At 40.8% G+C, this 22576-nt stretch overlaps 1 protein-coding gene across 6 annotated transcripts in view; it reads left to right on the top strand.

Annotated features, from left to right (window-relative positions):
- lyst (lysosomal trafficking regulator) overlaps window positions 1–22576 on the top strand; it is a 192206-nt gene that overhangs the window by 79940 nt on the left and 89690 nt on the right. For all 6 annotated transcript variants that reach the window (XM_021472744.3, XM_068218743.2, XM_073920308.1 and 3 more), the window contains 8 exons: window positions 2737–2963; window positions 4785–4851; window positions 6516–6625; window positions 10107–10473; window positions 12894–13050; window positions 15478–15651; window positions 15917–16077; window positions 20590–20780. In XM_021472744.3, the coding sequence (XP_021328419.1) occupies window positions 2737–2963; window positions 4785–4851; window positions 6516–6625; window positions 10107–10473; window positions 12894–13050; window positions 15478–15651; window positions 15917–16077; window positions 20590–20780 (1454 nt within the window). The remainder of the gene's footprint in view (window positions 1–2736; window positions 2964–4784; window positions 4852–6515; window positions 6626–10106; window positions 10474–12893; window positions 13051–15477; window positions 15652–15916; window positions 16078–20589; window positions 20781–22576) is intronic.

Here is a 22576-nt window from a genome sequence, read left to right as displayed (position 1 = left end):
ATAGAAGCTTTAGTAAGTTAAAACTGTGTCAGTTCAGTTTTCACAGTTGACTTTCAGTTTAATTCAGTTCAGTGTGGTTTCATTTACACTCCTGATAGTCCAAACACCGAAGAGCAAATCCATCAATGCGCAGCTCCACAAGTCTCAAACCAAGCAAGCCAGTGGTGATCACCATGTAGGTGATCTCATTTATAAAAAAGGGCATTGAAGGTTAAAGTCAGTGTCTAGTGTTTGTGTTTGCAGTCCAACTGCTCCTGATGATGATGTGTGTAAATCTGAATGTGTTTTTCACAATTATAGATATATTATATCATCTAATACTGACTTGATGCTGACTGATCCACATGCATTATGTCCAAGTTTACACCAAGATTTTACTGTAAAAATGGGCTGATTTACTTGGGGAAAAAAGAAGAGAGAATATGTTGTTTTAAAAGCAAATAGTTGACTTTTTTTTTTAAATAGTCTGTAAATCCCTTTAATTTACACTGAAATTACTTACTATTTTATTTTTAAACTAATTGCTTTTTCCCAAAAGCAGAACCAATTAAAAAATAATAATAATAAATATATATATATATATATATATATATATATATATATATATATATATATATATATATATATATATATATATATATATATATATATATATAAATATATATATTGAACACAGTTATAAAAACAGCACTAAACCAAACACATTTTAGTAATCTGAACATATTTTTAATAACTTTAACACTTATTAGCACTTTTTATTCTTCTGTCATTCCTAACATTTGTAATTTCAGTCAATGTAAATGGAAAAAAGGGGCATTGAACATGTTGTCTGTGGATTTTTATCTTCAGATTTACAAAATATCATTGCCTCTTTATTTCTAATAGCAACAGCAAGACTAAAATGGACAATATATCATACCTATCAACATTGGGATGTGAAAATAAGGCATATGCCCACCATAATAAGGGATTCCCCTTCAAATCGCGTGTACAGAATCCGTTTGGAAAACAGCATCTGTTTATCACTATGGAACGCGTCAGCTGACAGTCATGCACCATTATAAGACTATTTTGAGGATTGTATAGTGCAACTTTGCCGTCGCCCATCCGTTACAATAGGATTGGCGACGGCACCTGTAATCAAAAGGAAATGGAATCGCGCCGTTTTTAATATTTATTTATAAATCCTAAACAAAGCAAAAGCACAGAACAGCCTCACGTTTTAGAGAAAGGGGCGATCCCTGGTGGTTTGGCGGTATGGGTTGCAGTATAGGGAGGCTCGGCTGTTCAGAGAAAGACTGAAAATACGGAAGAAATACGGAAAAATACCTATACGGGATGATAGCGGGATAGAACTGTCAAATACGGGAGAATCCGGGGAAAAACGGGAGGGTTGCCAGCTATGCAATATATATCTAACTGAAGAGTTGGCGGGGAACAACGGAGTTGAGGATCCACGTGCAGTTTATTAATAGGAGTAGTCAGGCAGGCAACGGTCAAGACGGGGGCAAACAGAAACGTTTAGGAAATCCAGAATCGTAGTCAAGAAACAGGTGAATGGTTAGGACAGGCAGCGAAAACAACCAAAATAATAAAACAAAACACAGCTAGACAAGGCAAGACAAGAACAGAAAGAAAAACTTTTGTGATGTTACAATAACAAGACTCACTCAAAGACTGTGTTAATATGGTCCGTCTGATTATGCCATCATGAGCTTCCAGCTGTGTGAGTGCAATCAGGAAGAGAACTGGAACTGCTGTGTGTGAGGTGCATGATGGGCTTTATGGTTCTTATTAGTGGCAGATTTGTAGTTTTCTAGTTATCTGCAATTGCTAGATCGCTAGTGATCGTGACAATATAAAATAAATTAAAAGTATCTATTTATATTATCTCTATTTATATTTATATCTATCTATCTATTTATGTCTGTCTGTCCATCAGTCTATCTATCTATCTATCTATCTATCTATCTATCTATCTATCTATCTATCTGTCTATCTGTCTATCTGTCTATCTGTCTGTCTGTCTGTCTGTCTATCTATGTCTGTCTGTCCATTCGCTATCTGTCCATCAGTCTATCTATCTATCTATCTATCTATCTATCTATCTATCTATCTATCTATCTATCTATCTATCTATCTATCTATCTATCTATCTATCTATCTATCTATCTATCTATCTATCTATCTATCTATCTATCTATCCGTCTATCCATCTATTTATCTATCTATCTATCCGTCTGTCTTTCCGTCTGTCTGTCTGTCGTCGTTATCATCATCGTCATTTGCCATTTTTTCTTTAATTTATCATCTGTTTGTTCTGTAATAGTAGTTAAGTCATTCTGTCTGTCTCTTATATATCTATCCATTCATCTTTGTATGGTATCTAGTCATCCTTCTCTTTCTGTCTTTGGATCCATCTGCATGTATGTGAGAGTGTGTGTAAGGAAGTGCTCTGTGTGTTTGTGTGTGTGCGTGTGAGGCAGAACTTCATTAATAAAAAGCACCCAGAGCTTGCGCAGGAGCTTCAGGCTAGTTCACAACTAAATCATGCGGTTCTTGCGTGTGTGGCACCTCCATCAGCTTAATTTCTTTTTCGCGGAGCTGAGCGCCATGAGCTTCCTCTGGTACATACAGTTCTTGCTCTTCAGCTCTTCTGTGCGTACACTTGCACCACATCCAGTCATTCTTTTGCTGCTGTACTGTTGTTTATAGTCAGTGTTGTGTCTGTGACAGGGCTAAAGGTGGAGGCTGGAGTCTCATTGAGGGAATGTACATTGGGGATGGCAGGAGTGCCTCAGGGCTCCGTCCGCGGACGTCTGCTGTTTCCGGAGATCTGCCTGATGGAGCTGCAGCTGTTGGCCAGCGGTTCTCCAGACTTGGAGGTTTTGGGTCATGTGTTGCAGAGCCTGTTAGCCGCTGTGAAAGGCCACCACAACAATGCAGCGCAGCTCTACCAGCAGGTCAGAGTCATTTCTCTTTTATTCATGGGTGTCGTTACATATTGATGCTGTACAGTGAGGCGTCCTATTCCAGAACGCGTAATGTGTAATATACCTGTGGTGTCTTAAATGATAGAAAGTAATCAGCTGAAATAGTATACTTGAAACCAAAGACACGTCAATCCACATTACAGGAACAAGATGACCTTTTGCGAATCTTTTAACAATAGGTTGATTTCAATCACGTGGTTTTGGTGACGTGCAAAATTCTGAAGGAGGACAGGAAGTCAAAAACTAAGTGGAAGACATGGAGGAAAGTCCATATTTCTGTGACTTATACCATATTTCAACGGAGATATGAATAGAAACTAGCCATATACAGTTGAAGTCAGAGTTATTAGCCCTCTTTGAATTGTTTTTCTTTTTTAAATATTTCCCAAATGATGTTTAACAGAGCAAGAAAATTTTCACAGTATGTCTGATAATATTGTTTCTTCTGGAGAAAGTCTTATTTGTTTTATTTCGGCTTGAATAAAAGCAGTTTTTAATTTTTTTTAAAACATTTTAAGTTCAATATTATTAGCCTCTTTAAGCTTTATTTTTTCGATAGTCTCCAGAACAAACCATCGTTATACAATAACTTGCCTAGTTACCCTAACCTGCCTAGTTAACCTAATTAACCTAGTTAAGCCTTTAAATGTCACTTTAAGCTATATAGAAGTGTCTTGAAGAATATCTAGTCTAATAGTATGTGCTGTCATCATGGCAAAGAAAAACAAATTATTAGAAATGAGTTATTAAAACTATTATGTTAAGAAATGTTTTAAACAAAATCTTTTTGTTAAACAGAAATTGGGGGAAAAAAATAAACAGGGGGTCTAATAATTCAGGGGGGCTAATAATTCTGACTTCAACTGTATGTTGGGATGATCCTTGTATCATCAACTAACATATATTTGACTGTCATCGAGGCGGTAGATACTGTATAAGCTATTACATTACATGAAAAATACTATAGTAAATACTGTTTGGATGCATACTATATCTAATTACTTTAAATAAACTGTTGTACTAATTTTATTGTAGCTGTGGTACAACACGACTGTAGTTATAAGCAAATTTTTTAATAGGCTTCAGTTTTCTACACCATAGTTATACACTATATATTATACACATAGCTAGGCCTGTATATAATCTTTATTGGTGCTGTCACACGAATTATCGCATTCAGAAAAGTTTGTACACTTAAATGTATTGAATAAATGTTTATTACAAGCCGCCTTTTCTTCAGTTTTTCAGCCATTTTTTTAAACGTTCCCCCCCTTTATGAGCTAACACTTTGAAGTCTGTAAAAGCTGTTCGGCATTTCTTATTTTGGCTGATTTAAACAATTATAAACAACATAAAACACAAACTTTTTGATGTTCTGGTAGCGATTCCTATGTGGAAGAACCACTTCCTGCCCTCCATCTGAATTTCATCAATGACGTCATGTGAAAACAGCCTATTGAAGATGTTTTTGTCATGACAGAATTTTTTTGTTGTAAAAACCTTTAGCCCAGGGGTGTCCAAAGTCAGTCCTGGAGGGCCGGTGTCCTGCTGAGTTTAGCTCCAACTTGCTTCAACACACCTGCCTGGAAGTTTCTAGTATACCTAGAAAGAGCTTGATTAGCTGCTTCAGGTGTGTTTGATTAGGGTTGGAGCTAAACTCTCCAGGACACCGGCCCTCCAGGACCGAGTGTGGACACCCCTGCTTTAGCCCATCATCATTTGATTTTTCTGAGGAGTAAAATCTGATCAGTCACATTAATTATTGAATCATTCTGTATTTGTTTTGGTCAGGGTGGCGTGAAAGTCATTCTTACTGGATTCCCGAACATTCTCAGCCAGTCAGATGCCTCATATAAAGGTGTGTGTTTATCTCAAACTTCCGCCAGTGCTTACTGTATTTCTTCAATGTGTGTGGATGTTAAAATTTATTTTTAATTTCATATTTTAAAATTTAATCACAAGCAATAACAGGTTGGTTGTTCATACCATTTAAAAATTATAATAAAGTATAAAATGTTGCACATTTAGGCTATTGTTATGTTCATCCACTCTGGTATGTTTTTAATAACAATATTTTGGAGTTTACCGCAGATATATATTGAAGTAATCATTCCAGTTTTAAATCAGGGTGTCCACTAGGTCTTAAATTCAAAAACAAAATTTTGGGCCTTAAAGTCTTAAATTCACTGAAATATTGTGTTGCAGGTGTTAAATCATTTTAAACAGGTTTTAAAGGTGCAGTAGGTGATCTGCCACAATGCTAACCGGTTAGCATAATATCTTTGAAACACAGTCCCTCCCCTGCCGTCCAAAGCCACACCTCCTGAAACAAGAACGCACACCTTAAAGATAACAGCAGAACTCTCTCACGTGCTGTCCTAAAGCGAATCTGCTTAGTGGTTGGCCATCAGCGTGCAGGAATTACACTTATTTCTAAGCCATACTTGCATGCTTTTTCAGAGCGAATATTTAAAGTAGCATGGTAAACAATATAGGGAGCGCGTCACAGGCTGTAATTTTTCAAAAATGAACCAATGTGAATATAAAAGCAACTTCAGCTCAGTAAAGCAGGCTATGTGGAATAGTGCTATTTACTGATGTTTTGTTGTTAAACTAAATAAAAATGTACATTATGCTGTAAAAGGACCTTATGAATCTAAAATAGTCACATCAATCTTTCAACGGGAGATTTCAGTGGCTGAACAACACTTCTGTGCATATAACCCATTCACAACAACACACTCTACATCAGCTCTGCGTGACTAATATACTTTTGAAACAGAACATGACATGTCTAACAGAAATACTTCAGCCATGGTGTGGTCCTTCCTCCAGCGTGCAAAACTAACTCCACTACTGATTTAGGATTGTAAAGTTTGAATTCAGCATTTGTTTTTATCGCTGTCACTCTCTCGTGTGCACATGACCACGTGGCGCATGTGTACGCGCAAAAAATGGCATATCTGCGTGAACAGGGGTGTGAAGTTCATTTGCTGTGCAGTTTCATTTGCTTTGATCATTTACTGTAATCATTACTATTGGACTGTGAAGAGATTTTCAACCAGCACAACAACACATGTTTCTGAACACAATCACCTGCTGCACCTTTCAGTTTGCGTTGTCCAAGTAAAGCTACCCAATCGGGCTGACTTCCATCCAATCACCAACAATACTTCTCAGTAAAACCTTTTATTTATATATATATATATATATATATATATATATATATATATATATATATATATATATATACATTTTTTAACGCAAAGAGATTCACAACAGCAATTCACAACATTCCCCATCAAATTGCCTTGGGAAAGACAACAAAAAACAATGATATGATTCCTCATGATAATACCGCGCTTTTAGGAAAAAAAACCTTAGTGTTTAACCCTGTATAAGACTATAATTGAATTCTTAATGGTTTTAAAAGGGTCTTAAATAGTCTTAAATTTGACTTAAACCTTGCAGAAACCCTGTAAACATCGTCATAATCTCTCTATGCTCTGTCGTACCCATCAGAGTGCCAGACAGTACTGATGGAGCTGCTTGTTGCCATGGTGAGTGACAGGATCACAGCAGAGGAACTTGCCCTGTTGACCCGCCTCTTCCTGGAGAAGACTCCGCCCACTGTAAGTGCAACCTTAGTTAGCATTTAAATAATGCCACAGTGAATTTATAAACTGCATCAAACTGTTTTCACAGAAAAGGACAAGATCTGACACAATCATAACACAAATGCAATCAGTCTGATCAAACAAGAGGGTTATTTTTAACTCTGTCAGGAAGTGAACACGCAGATACAAGATGTACTTTTAGTAATGCCAACACTGATATTAATCAGCCTGTCTGCATTTACTTAATTTGATTTATTATTCTCAGTTTTATTCCTTCTCTCTCACCTTTATTTCTTTTGTCTCGTTTTTAATGCTCTTATTTACTAGTATGTGGTTTATACTAGTTTTGTTGACGATTGCTTTACAGTACAGTCAACGTGTGTTCTAAGGATTAACAAAACTACTTTTTTATAAATCTCTTGTGAATGGGTTGTCTGAATTTAACTTCATGTTGACAGTCTTGCAGTATAAACGTTGTTGACTACTAATGGAGTCTCCTGGTACTGTTGTGTAGATGGCAGTTACTGTAAGGGTGCTTTCACACCTGTAGATCGATTCTTTTCTTCCGAAACAGGGATTACAATGGTTACAATGTTTATTTTTGTTCTTGTCATGGTTCATTTTCACACGGCAAAGTTTCTAAACGGACCAAAATAGTTTAAACAGGTCACATGCGAGTAAACTGTCCTCACAATAGTCAGTTTCAGGGTTTATTTTTCTAATTTATAATGATAAGCAATAAGACATTATAAGGGAAAAGGTGCACTTTAATTTTGACACTCACAGACATCGTCACCAAATAAATCAGAGAGGTCAGATGTACAGCCTCATTCAAAATCTATTGAATCAATCAATTTATTTAAAATTAAACGGAAATGTTTGTAGTTTCTGCCAAGCCGACTCTACATCATAACTTTTCAATCCAGATGGACGGGGCAACCATTACTGCATCCAAAATGGTGAAAAGCCTTGAAGTAACAATTGATGACCAACTAAACTTCTCTGACCACATTTCTAGAACTGCTCGATCGTGCAGATTCGCACTCTATCATCAGAAAAGTCCGACCCTTCTTATCTGAGCATGCAGCTCAACTCCTTGTTCAAGCTCTTGTTCTCTCCAGACTGGATTACTGCAACTCTCTACTAGCCGGGCTTCCAGCTAACTCTATTAAACCTGTTCAGCTGCTTCAGAACGCAGCAGCACGAGTGGTCTTTAATGAACCTAAAAGAGCACATGTCACTCCGCTGCTCATCCGTTTGCACTGGCTGCCAGTTGCTGCTCGCATCAAATTCAAAGCTCTGATGTTTGCTTAGAAAGTGACTTCTGGCTTTGCTCCTCCTTATCTGCTCTCACTTCTGCAGATCTATGTGCCCTCCAGAAACTTGCGTTCTGTGAATGAACGTCGCCTCGTGGTTCCATCCCAAAGAGGGAAGAAATCACTTTCCCGAACCCTCATTCAATCTGCCCAGTTGGTGGTATGAACTCCCTAACTGCATCAGAAACGGCAGAGTCTCTCGCTGTCTTCAAGAAACGACTAAAAACTCAACTATTTACTCTCCACTTTTTTTCCTAATCTGCAATTGCCTCTCTGGCTCCACCACTAACTGTATTACAGAAGAAAAAAAAACTAATGTTTTACTTCTTACACTTTACATACCTGAAACTTGCCTACAGCACTTATTCATTGTTGCTCTTATAGTTGTGTAAATTGCTTCCTTGTCCTCATTTGTAAGTCGCTTTGGATAAAAGCATCTGCTAAATGACAATGTAAATGTTATTTAAACAAGTGTTGGCTATAATTCTGCATTATAGGCTAAAATTAAAGAGAGAAATAACAGATGAATCGAGACTGCATCAGATCATGAAGCAGATCAATGTTGATCTTTCTTTCAAGGGGTCAGTGCAGAAATAAACAAAACAACAGGCCTAACACAAAATATTATAAGATTAAAACATGGAACAATCATCAGATGGTAATTTTGGTCAATTAGCCTGATGGATAAACCGATCTCGTTAATATTTCAGCATGCTTTCACTTTCGTATTTGACATGAAACACACATTTACTGGTGAGAATGATGACATTGCGCCCTACTCATATTTCTCTCTTCATATAGCCGTATATATGCCTATTGCACTTCCATAATACACTGATATAGCCTGGTTCAGATCGTTTTGCTTTCTCACTACAATCCATTTACTCCAGAGTTCAGTCATGATGAGACCACCTCATTCAGGCGGTCTCTGGCCGATTGTTTTGGCATTAATCTTAGCACGATTGCTGGTTTTAAATATGCCAACTGAACTGTGTTAACTGGGCAAAAGAGACAAACGTCTAGGTGTGAAAGCACTCTAAGACTTATTAGCATACAGTCAGCATACTAAAACTCCATCTGAGTAATCACATCGCTTGCCAACAATTACTTAAAGCAAAACAATAACATAATTTTACAATAGCAATCTCTATAATCACCTACAGTAGTCAGTTATTAAAGACAAGGGATTGTTCATCATGTATATTCATAATTTCACACACAGTATGGTGTGTTTGCTTGATGGTACTAAATCTAATCGTTGTATTTTGAAGCTCTTTTCTTGGCAGCCAGACAGCTACTGTATTCTCTTCATCAATAGTCAGTAATGGCCCTGTGAAATGTGCTTTTCCCATAGGTGTGTTGTTAATGGAGGCCCATAGGGAGTCGTAAGTCAGAGTCTGTACCTCAGAACTGATGGCAGTGTTAGTGCACTCTCTCTGTAGTGGTAGACAGAAACATGCTCCATCAAACAAAAAAGCCCAAGACCGGTTACTCACTGAAGCTAAGCAGGGCTGAGCCTGGTCAGTACCTGGATGGGACACCACATGGGAAAACTAGGTTGCTGTTGAAAGTGGTGTTAGAGAGTCCAGCAGGGGGCGCTCAACCTGTGGTCTGTGTGAGTCCTAATGCCCCAGTAAAAGTGAAGGGGAAACTATACTGTCAGTAGGCGCCGTCTTTCGGATGAGATATTAAACCGAGGTCCTGACTCTCTGTGGTCATTAATAATCCCATGGCATTTCTGGTAAAGAGCAGGGGTGTAACCGCAGTCTCCTGGCCAAATTCCCGCCATCGGCCCTTACGACCATGGCCTCCCAATCATCCCCATTCACCGAATTGGCTCTATCACTGTCTCTCCACTCCATCAATAGCTGGTGTGTGGTTAAGCACTGGCGCCGTTGTCCTGTGGCTGCCGTCGCATCATCCAAATGGATGCTGCACACTGGTGGTGGTGTGTAGAGACCCCCCCCTCATGATTGTGAAGCACTTTGGGTGTATGGCCATACACAATAAATGCGCAATAAAAATACACATTACATTCAAACCAAACCATCCACTTGAATACTGATATATGTCATGTAACACGTTCTGCAGTGTTGAAAGCGAAGGAAGATTTTCATATTTCCTGCTGCATATTTTCTTCACTGAATGCCTGATTATGTGTTTGTTTGGATCATTTGCAGGAGATCTTGCTACGAGGCGTGCTTCAGATCGTGGAGGCAAACACAGACACAGAACCGCTATACTTCATGTCCTTTCCCATGATCCCTGGCTCTGGGGGTCCTGGCCTGAGCCCCTCCCCTGGGACAAGGCCTCATGGGGCGACTGCTGGTAAGGGTGGTGTAAACACTATTCTGAGGGGTAAACTACCGCTCGGCCGTGGTGAAGCAGACATGAGCCGACCTGGTCACCTGCGCTCCTCGCCCTGGCATGCTGCACCCTTCCACCTGCCCTTGGTGGGACAGAACTGCTGGCCTCATATGGCTAGTGGATTCAGCGCATCGCTGTGGGTGCGGGCTGGGAAAGATGAAGACGGACGATCTAAGAAGGGTGAGAAGAACGTTATTAGCTTTATGTACTTACTCGGGCTGTGCCATTAATCTAGGATGTCTGCAGGGTCATTCTTACTTTAATTTTCCTTTGGCTTAGTCTCTTTATTTAATCAGGAGTCGCCACAGCGGAATGAATCGCCAACTTATCCAACATATGTTTTACACAATAGATGCCCTTCCAGCTGCAACCCAGGATTGGGAAGCATCCATACACACTCACTTATACACTACGACCAATTTAGTTAATCAATCCCCCTATAGCGCATGTGTTTGGACTGTGAGGGAAACCGGAGCACCCGGAGGAAAACCCACACCAACATGGGGAGAACATGCAAACTCCACACAGAAAACGCCAACTGACCCAGCCAGGACTCAAACTAGCCACCATCTTGCTGAGGTGACAGTGCTAACCACTGAGCCACTGCGTCACGCTAAATAATATTGTAATTAATTTACAATAAATTTCCAGCAGTTTGCATTTGTTCCTCTCTGCAAAGCTCAATTTCACGTGGAAATCATTATATTATGTAACGTTTGCACTGCAGTATGGGATGTGCTTGATTTATTGAAGAATATTAGATTTATTCATGTTTCTAAAAGTGTACGAGAGACTAGTGCTGTTCATGTGAGGAACAACACACACACACACACACACACACTAACACACACAAACGTAAAGTCATTTTTTTAGATCATAGTGGACAAACATAGATGACCTACTCATTGTTTTAGGATAATTATGGTTACATTATTTACCAATAAAGACTATGATTTTTACCATAATCAAGCAGTGCTTGTATTTACAGCAGGGGTCTCAAACTCAATTTACCTGGGGGCCGCAGGAGGCAAAGTCTGGGTGAGCCTGGGCCGCATAAGGGATTTCACAAAAAAAAAGTCCTCAAATGTCATTATTAACAGTTTTAATTATTTCTTCTGAACATGCAGTGTCCTGAACATTAATAGAACATTAAGTGAAGATTATGAACAGTTCTTCTGAACATGGCATCTTTTGCCTACTCCTTACTGCCAGAGACTTGTGCTTCTTTTCACAAATTTGAACCACTTTTGGCTTTAGAGCGGAAGCAGTTGAGACCCTCAGTATGGCTTGGGGAAACTCACTCAAAACTTCCATTCCCTCACCTAAAAAAAAGGCGTATATATGTATAAATAAAACACCCCCACCCCACTCCAGTCACATCAGTCTGTGCCAGTCTGTATCTACCTATAATATATATTAGAGGCAGGCTGTAGCTAGGTAGGTGGCAGGCTGCAGATAGGTAGCTAAGTGGCAGGCAGGGGCGGGAACAGCTTACCTTGGTTCTGGCCGGCGCGAGTTCCCTCCTAACACTTCCCGCCCGTCACAGCGTCTAACAAAGGGGCGGGGTGCGTGGTGACGTCACTGGCATCCCCGCCCCTTTGTTTACACGGCAGGCGGGGAATGCCAGTGACCGCTGTGTACGGATAGAATCAGCGGAGCGGGGAGCGCTCTCTCTCCCCGCTCCGCTGATTCTGTCAGTGTACAGCGGTCGGCGCGGGCCACAAAATATTGCACTGAGGGCCGCAAATGGCCTGTGGGCCGCGAGTTTGAGACCCCTGATTTGCAGTATTTTGTAAATATGGATATTGTGGACTAGTGTTTTAGTGCAGTATTTATTCATATAAGATTTTTTTAGTTAAAGTTAAGTTATTATTAGTTTAAGTTTTGATTTTAATTAGTTTTATTTCTAATTATCTTTGATTTCTATTGCATTTATCTTTATTTATATTTTCATTTTCACAAGTTTAGTTTTAAATGTTCCGATATTTTTATTTCTAATACCAGTACATCATTTAAAAAAAAGAATGGTTTAAGATGGGTGGCACGGTGGCTCAGTGGTTAGCACTGTGGCCTCACAGCCAGAAGGTCGCTGGTTCGAGCCCCGGCTGGGTCAGTTGACATTTCTGTGTGGAGTTTGCATGTTCTCCCCATGTTGGTGTGGGTTTTCTCCTGGTCCTCCAGTTTCCCACACAGTCCAAACACATGCGCTATAGGGGAATTGATGAACTAAACTGGCCGTAGTGTATGAGTGTGTGTGTGAGAAATAGTGTTTATGGGTGTTTCCCAGTACTGGGTTGCAGGTGGCTGTGTAAAATATTATGTAATATTAGTTGTAGGTTCATTCCGCTGTGGTGACCCCTGATGAACAAAGGAACTAAGCTGAAGCAAAACCTAATATTGGTTTATGATATGTTATTATAGTGTCTGCTTTAATCATTTTAGCAGTTGGTTTATTTTTATGCTTTGTCTGTAATACATTTTTTGTTAGTAATAAGTACCTCTGACACCTTTTTGTTCTATCTTTTTTATTTTTCAGTTTGCCAAAAAAAATGTAAATAGTTTTTTTATTGAAGGTGTTTGATGACTTGTGTGTGTTGTAGAAGATGAAGTGTGTGTGGCAGAGGAGTCTCCTCACGGTTCTGCACACGTCACAGAGCAGCAGACGGAGCGCTGCCTCCTCCATGTGCTCTCCATGGGCTCTAAAGCACTGATGCTTCAGGTGTGGGTGAACATCTCCACTAGAGCCTTCACCTTCAGGTCAGTGACTTGCACTGTGTACTCGTTTGCTGTCAAAATGATGCCTCAAATGCAGATGCTACAGGGGCTGGCTTTACACTCCACTGCATTTAGATTGCTGTTTTGTTATTGAATGCCAGTGAACACCATCTATTCTACTCATTGTGGGTCAGGAAGTAAGATCAGTTTAGTGCTCTTCTTCATTTGTTTTGTTGTTTGACTCACTAAATGCATAACAGCATTCCTGTAACTCAAGCTGTAGATGGAAATTAAAATGTATACTTTTAATCAAATGTAAGGCACTTTGAATAAGTGTGTTTTGAAAATGCATAAATCGAAATGTAAAATTTATTCGGTTAGCAATTAGATTGTGAATGCTGATATTTGTTGATAAAAATTATTTTCTGGCCTTTTAACTCTTCTTGTTTTGTTTTAGTTTTATTTTATTTTTATTTTTTTTAGATTTAAGTCTACAACACGCTTAAACATGATGTATTCATTCATTTATTCATTTTCTTTTCGGCTTAGTCCCTTTATTAATCTGGGGTCGCCACAGCGGAATGAACCGCCAACTTATCCAGCATATGTTTTACGCAGCGGATGCCCTTACAGCTACAACCCATCTCTGGGAAATATCCATACACACTCATTCACACTCATACACTACGGACAATTTAGCCTGCCCAATTCACCTATGGCGCATGTCTTTGGACTGTGGGGGAAACCAGAGCACCCTGAGGAAACCCCGCAAACGGGGTTTACATTACATTACATCAAACATTACATCACCAACACATCTTTTGACCATGAGAAGAAGGTGTGGCCTGAAAGCCCCTCCCATTTTACATCATCACCACATGGTCCAGTGGAAGACATTTACCAGACGTCCCAATATTTTGTTCTTTGATTGTTTTTATTTTTATTTTTTTATTTCTTTCTCTGTTTTCTCGTTTGCACGTTTTCCCCTTGTTGGCATGGGTTTCCTCCGGTTGCTCAAGTTTCCTCACAGTCCAAACACATGCGCTATAGGGGAATTGAATAACTAAATTGGCCGTAGTGTATGAGTGTGTGTGTGTGTGTGTGTGTGTGTGTGTGTGTGAATGTGAAAGTTTATGAGTGTTTCCCAGTACTGGGTTTCGGCTGGAAGGGCCTCAAAGCCACTCCCATGTTACATCATCACCACATGGGCCAGGGGTATTTTGAAGACATTTACCAGACGTCACAATATTTTTTTTATCTCTGTTCTCACGTTTGCATTGACTTGTATGCAATGTACTCCTGCAAATACTTAATTACCCCTTTACTGTAAATCTAACATATATTTATCACCGCCTGTTTGTTCGTCATGCCCTTAACATGCATCACAGTGTGTTTTTTGGTTTTTTTAATTAAGGCAGGGGGCAGCACATTAGCCCAGTGGTTAGTGTTATGACTGATGCTGCGTTCACACCAGACGCGGAACGCGCATCAAGCGCGAGTGATTTACATGTTAAGTCAATGCAAATGCGCGAATAGACATCCTGCAGCAAGATACGCGCAAATGACGAGAATTGCGCAAATGACGCCGTGCGCATGGTGCAATACGCGCGAATGGCAATGGAACGGCGCAATTGAGCATTTGCGCGTTTGATTCGCTTAATGCGCGTTTCACGCGAATCACTCGAGTTCGAAAATCTTAACTTCAGCGGAAATTAGCGCCGCGTTTACCAATCAGGAGCTTGCTCTTGTGGGGGCGTGATTGTGACGTATCGCCTGTTGTCGGTGTCCCAGGGGAAATCCTCCAGCAGACACCGACAAGAAGTTCATCCAACTGGGCTGGGCTCAGTCAGAAGCACCGCTGAAAACCTCCATCAGCCAGGTTCAGTTTCTGGAGGAGTTTATGAGCTCACAGAGCTGGATGCACCTCTGAAAGGATGTAGTGGACTCAGACACGGCCCTAAACGTATCGACGCTGTTTTTCAGTCTTCATAAAGCACATAAACACTGTTATTTTCTTCATAATATACATGTTAGCCATTTAGCTATGAAGCTAGAGTCACCGGGCAGACAGAAGCCCTGCCCATCACGCGAATCCGCGTCTGTTCTGAAGTGAATTTGACGCTCGAATGAAGCGGGGTTTGACGCGCGAATGAAGCGGGGTTTGACACGCGAATATCGCGATTTATCTGCGCGTTCCACATCTGATGTGAACACAGCATTATGGTGCGGAAGCTATCCGGGCGTCTCAAGTTCGAATCCCGGCTCGTGGACTTTTCTTGATCCTACCCTTTTCTCTCTCCCACTTCACTTCCTGTCAAACTCCTGTCAAATAAAAAAGCAAAAATACCCAAAATAAATCAAAAAAAAAAAAAAAAACGAAGAAACTCTGCGTACATATGGACATGGCCTTAAATTAGACAGAATTTGGTGCTGCTTAATCTTAAAGTGTCTCTTGATTTGTGAATGCAGGATCTGCATTGATCCCAATGATGAGATGAAGGCGGGTCTTCTGGCGCAGGCGGAGTCTGGAGATGAAGTGATCCCAGCAGGCAGGTGGCAGCATTTAGCCCTGACCTACACACAGCAGCCCGAGGGCAAGAAGAACATCCATGGTCAGCTCAGCCTCTGGGTGTGTGGCATCAGGTCAGTGTGCAGACGCAGAGGATGAAGTCAAAATCAGCTTTATTGCCATTCTGCTACATATGTGGAGATACAGAGGAATATAATGTAGTGTCTTGAGATATGGAGCGATTGTGTGCTAGTGTCTGGGGAAAGTGTATGAGATGAAGGAGTGTGTTTTCTAACATAACATGTCAAGCCAGCTCACACTCAGAATTGAAATCAGAGCTGCAGACAACAAAAGCTACGCTGTGCATGTTTAATCCATCTTTACTCTGTGTTATTGCAGGAAGTGTGATGTATCTCTAGACTTCACTCTGCCCAGGAAGTCCAGTTTGTCATCAGATAGCAACAAGACCTACTGTATGCTTGGACACTATCAGCACTCCGCAGAAGAGCAGGCCAGCCCAAGTGCACGCTGGGATATGGGCACACTGATGCTCTTCAATGGTATGAAACCTAAAAACACCTGTAAATATTGCCTTTATATAATATTAAAGTTCTGTTTAATGGAGAGCATTTGTTTCAACACATTTCTAGACAATAACTCATTACTAATAGCTAATTTAATTAGCCATGATGACCGTGCAAAATAATTTACTAGTCGTTTTGTAAGATGCTTAAAGGTGCTGTTGTTTTTTCTAAAGCATAAATATATATTAATAAAATGTTTGCAGATATTTCAGAAACATGCTAAGTGAACATTCTTGTTTATATGTAAAACAATGCTAAAGTCAAATATTCCTCTTTGAGAATGTGAGTTACGTGCCCGAACGGCTGTCTGTTTTGGTCTCTTTAACCCGCCCAATGCCACTTTAGCCAATTGTATTCTGCAGTCCGGGTTGCCCTCATGGAAAACAGCGTGTTTCATTCATTCAGTCAGAAAGGCTCTCAAAGCATGTGCTTGTAACCGAAATGCGACCTTCGGTGGAAAGTAGCAGACTCTGAAATGAGGCGCAGATTCAGTTACACATGAGTTTATGAATTAACAAATAGTATAAATATTACGAGCGTAAACATTAGGCGAGTATCCTATCAACATGCTACCTGAATAGATTTGCAGTTTTAAGCAATTTGGCTGTTTGCACCAGACGAAACATGACAGAAATGTAAATACAGCCGTTCAGAGGCACAGAATAGTGCACTCACTGCACTCCAGCCAAATTTATAATCTAATTATTTAACCGTTTATTTTATTCTACAGATCTGAGGGTGAATTATCTGCTGCTGCTTTCTTTCATTCATTTATTTTCTTATGCTGCGTTCACACCAGACGCGGCAAGCGCGAGTGATTTACATGTTAAGTCAATGCAAACGCGCAAAAAGACATCCTGCAGCGCGATATGCGCGAATGACGTGGCGCGAATGACGAGAAATGCGTGGTGCGCATGGCGCGAATGGCGTGGTGCGAATTGAGCGTTTTGCCCGTTTGACGAGCTTAATGCGCATTTCGCGCAAATCACTCGCGTTCGAAAATCTGAACTTCAGCAGACATTCGTGCCGCGTTAACCAATCAGGAGCTTGCTCTTGTGGGGGCGTGATTGTGACGTATCGCCTGTTGTCGGTGTCCCAGGGGAAATCCTCCAGCAGACACCGACAAGAAGTTCATCAAACTGGGCTGGGCTCAGTCAGAAGCACCGCTGAAAACCTCAATCAGCCAGGTTCAGTTTCTGGAGGAGTTTATGAGCTCACAGAGCTGGATGCACCTCTGAAAGAATGTAGTGGACTCAGACACGACCCTAAACGTATCGACGCTGTTTATCATCCTTCATAAAGCAAATAAACACTGTTATTTTCTTCATAAAATCCATGTTAGCCATTTAGCTATGAAGCTAGAGTCACCGGGCAGACAGAAGCCCCGCCCATCACGCGAGTCCGCGTCTGTTCTGAAGTGAATTTGACACGCGAATGAAACAGGGTTTGACGCGTGAATGAAGCGGGATTTGACGTGCGAATGAAGCGGGATTTGACGCGCGAATGAAGCGAGTAACCTCAAATGTTCATGCGGCTATTTACGCGCGAATAGTGCGATTTAACCGCGCGTTCCGCGTCTGGTGTGAACACAGCATTAGTCCTTTTATTAATCTGGGGTTGCCACAGCGGAATGATCCGCCAATTTATCCAGCACATGTTTTACGCAGTGGATGCCCTTCCAGCTGCAACCCATCTCTGGGAAACATCCATACACACTCATTCACACATACACATACAGCCTACCCAATTCACCTGTACCGCATGTCTTTGGACTGTGGGGGAAACCGGAGCACCTGAAGGAAACCCACACCAACGCAGGGAGATCATGCTAACTCCACACAGAAACGCCAACTGACCCAGCCGAGGCTTGAACCAGCGACCTTCTTGCTGTGAGGCGACAGCAATACCTACTGCACCACTGCATAACCCTGCTGCTTTCAGCATATGGCAATAAATGTCATGTAAAATGGCATTCAAACTCACATTATCAGCATTTAACACTGAATAAAGCACATGAGCTGTACCTGAGCTGATCATTGTCGGTTCTCTGTTGTTCACCTTTGAAAAATAGAAGCCGTATCGTATATATATATATATATATATATATATATATATATATATATATATATATATATATATATATATATATTATATATCAATTCGAGGTGTTGGTTAGAACAAAAATTCCTTCTATTGCCTGCCGATGTTTTTACTTAGAACACAATTTAAATCAGCCTTTAGGCTCAATAGTCAGACTCGCTCCTGTTGATGTCAATCTGGCAACCTGCGCTTGCCTTTGTTTTGATCCAGGAATGCAAATCCTTGTTCAACCACTGGGTGTCAAACTTACATACTGCACCTTTAACTTGTGTTATTGGACAACAGTGGTTTATTCTGTAGCCGAAAACTATATATACTATTTTATAGCACTAATAATATTGATCTTCATAGTTTATAAGAACACACACACTTTTTTTATTCCAGCTCATCTCCAATAAATCTCCAGAAGAAAAAAAAAAAAGTGACAAATTTCAGTTTAGTTCAACTATCCAGTACATACAGTAACATGATCCATACAGATCAATATGTTGCATTTGTTGTATGTTGCATTTGTGTTCTGTATTAGCTGGCAGCTGGCCCTCTGCAACTCTCACATGGTCGCCCACTGAAGCTAAGCAGGGCTGCGCCCGGTCAGTACCTGGATGGGAGACCACATGGGAAAGCTAGGTTGCTGCCGGAAATGGTGTTAGTGAGGCCAGCTGGGGGCGCCCAACCAGCGGTCTGTGTGGGTCCTAATGCCCCAGTATAGTGACGGGGACTCTATACTGCTCAGTGAGCGCCGTCTTTCGGATGAGACGTTAAACGGAGGTCCCGACTCTCTGTGGTCGTTAAAAATCCCAGGATGTCCTTCGAAAAGAGTAGGGGTTTAACCCCGGAATCCTGGCCAAATCTGCCCACTGGCCTTTGTCCATCATGGCCTCCTAACCCTCCCCATATTCAATTGGCTGCATCACTGTCTCCTCTCCACCAATCAGCTGGTGTGTGGTGTACGGTCAGGCGCAAAATGGCTACCGTCGCGTCATCCAGGTGGATGCTGCACACTGGTGGTGGATGAGGAGATTCCCCCCACTGTGTAAAGCGCTTTGAGTGCCCAGAAAAGCGCTATATAAATGTAAAGAATTATTATTATTATTATTATGATTTATTAAGTTGAATAAATGTTGTAGAAGTATTGTAATAATTAATTGATGCTCTTTGTGGCTAGATTAATTGGTAACACTTTACAATAAGGTTCATTACTTAATGCATTTACTAACATGAACTAATCATGAACAACACATGTACAGCATTTATTAATCATAATTGAACATTTACTAATGCATTATTAACGTTCAAGTCTGTGCTTGTTAACATTAGTTAATGCACCATGAGTTAACATGAACTAACAATGAACTACTGTATTTTCATTAACTAACGTTAACTAACATGAACAAATACAGTAGTAAATGTATTGTTCATTGTTTGTTCATGTTAGTAAATTCATTAATTAACATTAACTAATGAACCTTATTGTAAAGTGTGACCGATTAATTATATAATGCTGTTAGATGTAGCTTATTGATTATGCTAGCTCATTGGTTAACTAATCTGATTAAATGTTACCTTGAGAACAAAAAAATAAGTAAATAAATATGCAATATAGGGCGGCACGGTGGCTCAGTGGTTAGCACTGTGGCCTTACAGCAAGAAGGTTGCTGGTTCGAGCCCCAGCTGGGTCAGTTGGCATTTCTGTGTATAGTTTGCATGTTCTCCCCATGTTGGCGTGGGTTTCCTCCTAGTGCTCCGGTTTCCCCCACAGTCCAAACACATGTGCTATAGGGGGATTGAATAAGCTAAATTAGCTGTAATGTATGCTTGTGAATGAGTGTGTACGAATGTTTCCCAGTACTGGGTTGCGGCTGGAAGAGCATCCTCTGCGTAAAACATATGCTAGAATAGTTGATGGTTCATTCCGCTGTGGCAACGGCTGATAAATAAGGGACTAAGCCGAAGGAGAATGAATGAATGAATATATATAATACAACACTGGTTTACAGATCATTTGTTTGCTCTTTAAAAGTCAGCGATGTTGTTGATAATGTGGGCTCTTCCTGTTTCTGGTGGTTTCCATGCGTGAGCTACAAATTCTCTGCATTCCCTTCACATAACACACTTTTCTTGACAGAATGGCTGTTCTGTTGCTGCTAATAGGTCATGAATGGCCCCAGTCCAGCCGTTCCCGACCTGTGAAACGCTCTAATGTGGTTAGACGCTCCAGAGCCACTCCATGCCTTTTTTTTTTTTCTTTGTTTATTTGTCTTCGGATCACAGCCTGCGGGTCAAACGTCCACTACACTTCTGATTGATTTCTCACTGTTTTATGTAGTCTTGAATTCAGCACCTTATTTCTTTTTTTTTTTCAAGAATGTTGGTTGTTGTGTGTTTTAGGCTCTAGAATTGACACGACCGAGGCGTTTTACCTGTACGCCAGCGGTCCTGACCTCACCTCCATCATGCCCTGCAAATACGGCAAGCCTCATGGCACACTGTCCAAGTACGTGACGCAGGAGGGTCTTCAGTGTGAGCAGATACGAGAGCTGCTCATGAGGAATGCAGACGTTGACATCTCGCCTCTTGTTGTAAGTCACTGCACCTGTGAACATGACTTTATTTTTATCATTTGAACATCATAAAGTTCTGCAGAAGGCTTATATGCTAATATATTTGACAGCTACACAGTTCAGTGGCTTGTTTCTCTCTGGCACTGAAAAGCAGGCAATATTAATCGTCCATTATTTGCTGCTTGTTTAAGTGCGTCGTCTGTGCAGTTTTACCCACTGACATCTTAATTACCAGTGATTTTCTGCGCTCGCCTGCTGTTCCAGGTGTTTATATGCTAATGAGTTAGATGCACAGTAATTACTGCTCACTGAAATTCACTAAAGCACAAACCTCATGCTTGAATTTGCTTCATCTTCGTCTGTGACAATAATAATCCAGTACAAATATTTAACAAAACCAGTGAACAATGTATGAAGAGTTCAGATGCAGAAACCTCTATGTGCCGTCTGAGATTTCCATAGTAAATGAACATTTTTCTCAACCTCCTTTGTTTATGTTAAGATATTTCACTTTAAAGAACAGGAGAAGGACTTATTCTTTGTCATAAAAGTGATATTACTGAACATGCACACAGGCGCCTGATAAAAAAGCTCATTTTAGAGGAAAATTTTAGATGGCATTTAGAGATTTTTGCATCTAAACTCTTTATATCTAGCTGGATTTAACATCAACATCAACCCTGGGAATACTGACATTTTGAAACGTTTATATTTTTAAATGTTTTTGTTGTTGAGGATAATATTTGATTTATCATATCATACTATGACTTACACTTACAGGCCACTTTATTAGGTACACCTGTCCAACTGCTTGATAACACAAACTTCTAATCAGCCAATCACATGGCAGCAACTCAATGCATTTAGGCATGTAGACATGGTCAAGACGATCTGCTGCAGTTCAAACTGAGCATCAGAATGGCGAAGAAAGGGGATTTAAGTGACTTTGAACGTGGCATGATTGTTTGTGCCAGACGGGCTGGTCTGAGTATTTCAGAAACTGCTGATCTACTGGGATTTTCACGCACAACCATCTCTAGGGTTTACAGAGAATGCTCCGAAAAAGAGGAAATATCTAGTGAGTGGCAGTTCTGTGGGCGCAAATGCCTTGTTGATGCCAGAGGTCAGAGGAGAATGGCCAGACTGGTTCCAGCTGATAGAAAGGCAACAGTCACTCAAATAAGCACTCGTTACAACCGAGCTCTGCAGAAGAGCATCTCTGAACACACAACACGTCCAACCTTGAGGCGGATGGGCTACAGCAGCAGAAGACCACACCGGGTGCCACTCCTGTCTGCTAAAAACAGGAAACTGAGGCTACAATTCACACAGGCTCACCAAAACTGGACAATAGAAGATTGGAGAAACGTTGCCTGCTCTGATGAGTCTCCATTTCTGCTGCCACATTCGGATGGTCGGGTCAGAATTTGGCCTCAACAACATGAAAGCATGGATCCATCCTGCCTTGTTTCAACAGTTCAGGCTGGTGGTGGTGTAATGGTGTGGGGGAGATTTTCTTGGCACACTTTGGGCTCATTAGTATCAATTGAGCATGGTGTCAATGCCTCAGCCTACCTGAATATTGCTGCTGACCATGTCCATCCCTTTATGACCAGTGTCTCCATCTTCTGATGGCTACTTCCAGCAGGATAACGCACCATGTCAGAAAGCGTGAATCATCTCTGACTGGTTTCTTGAACATGACAATGAGTTCACTGTACTCAAATGGCCTCCACAGTCACCAGAGCTCAATCCAATAGAGCACCTTTGGGATGTGGTGGAACGGGAGATGTGCAGCCGACAAATCTGCAGCA

Source organism: Danio rerio, chromosome 13 (genome assembly GCF_049306965.1).
Source record: "Danio rerio strain Tuebingen ecotype United States chromosome 13, GRCz12tu, whole genome shotgun sequence".
In the NCBI taxonomy this organism is placed as follows: domain Eukaryota; kingdom Metazoa; phylum Chordata; class Actinopteri; order Cypriniformes; family Danionidae; genus Danio; species Danio rerio.
The sequence above is the reverse complement of the archived record's forward strand: the minus strand, read 5'-3'. Positions and strand labels throughout refer to the sequence as shown.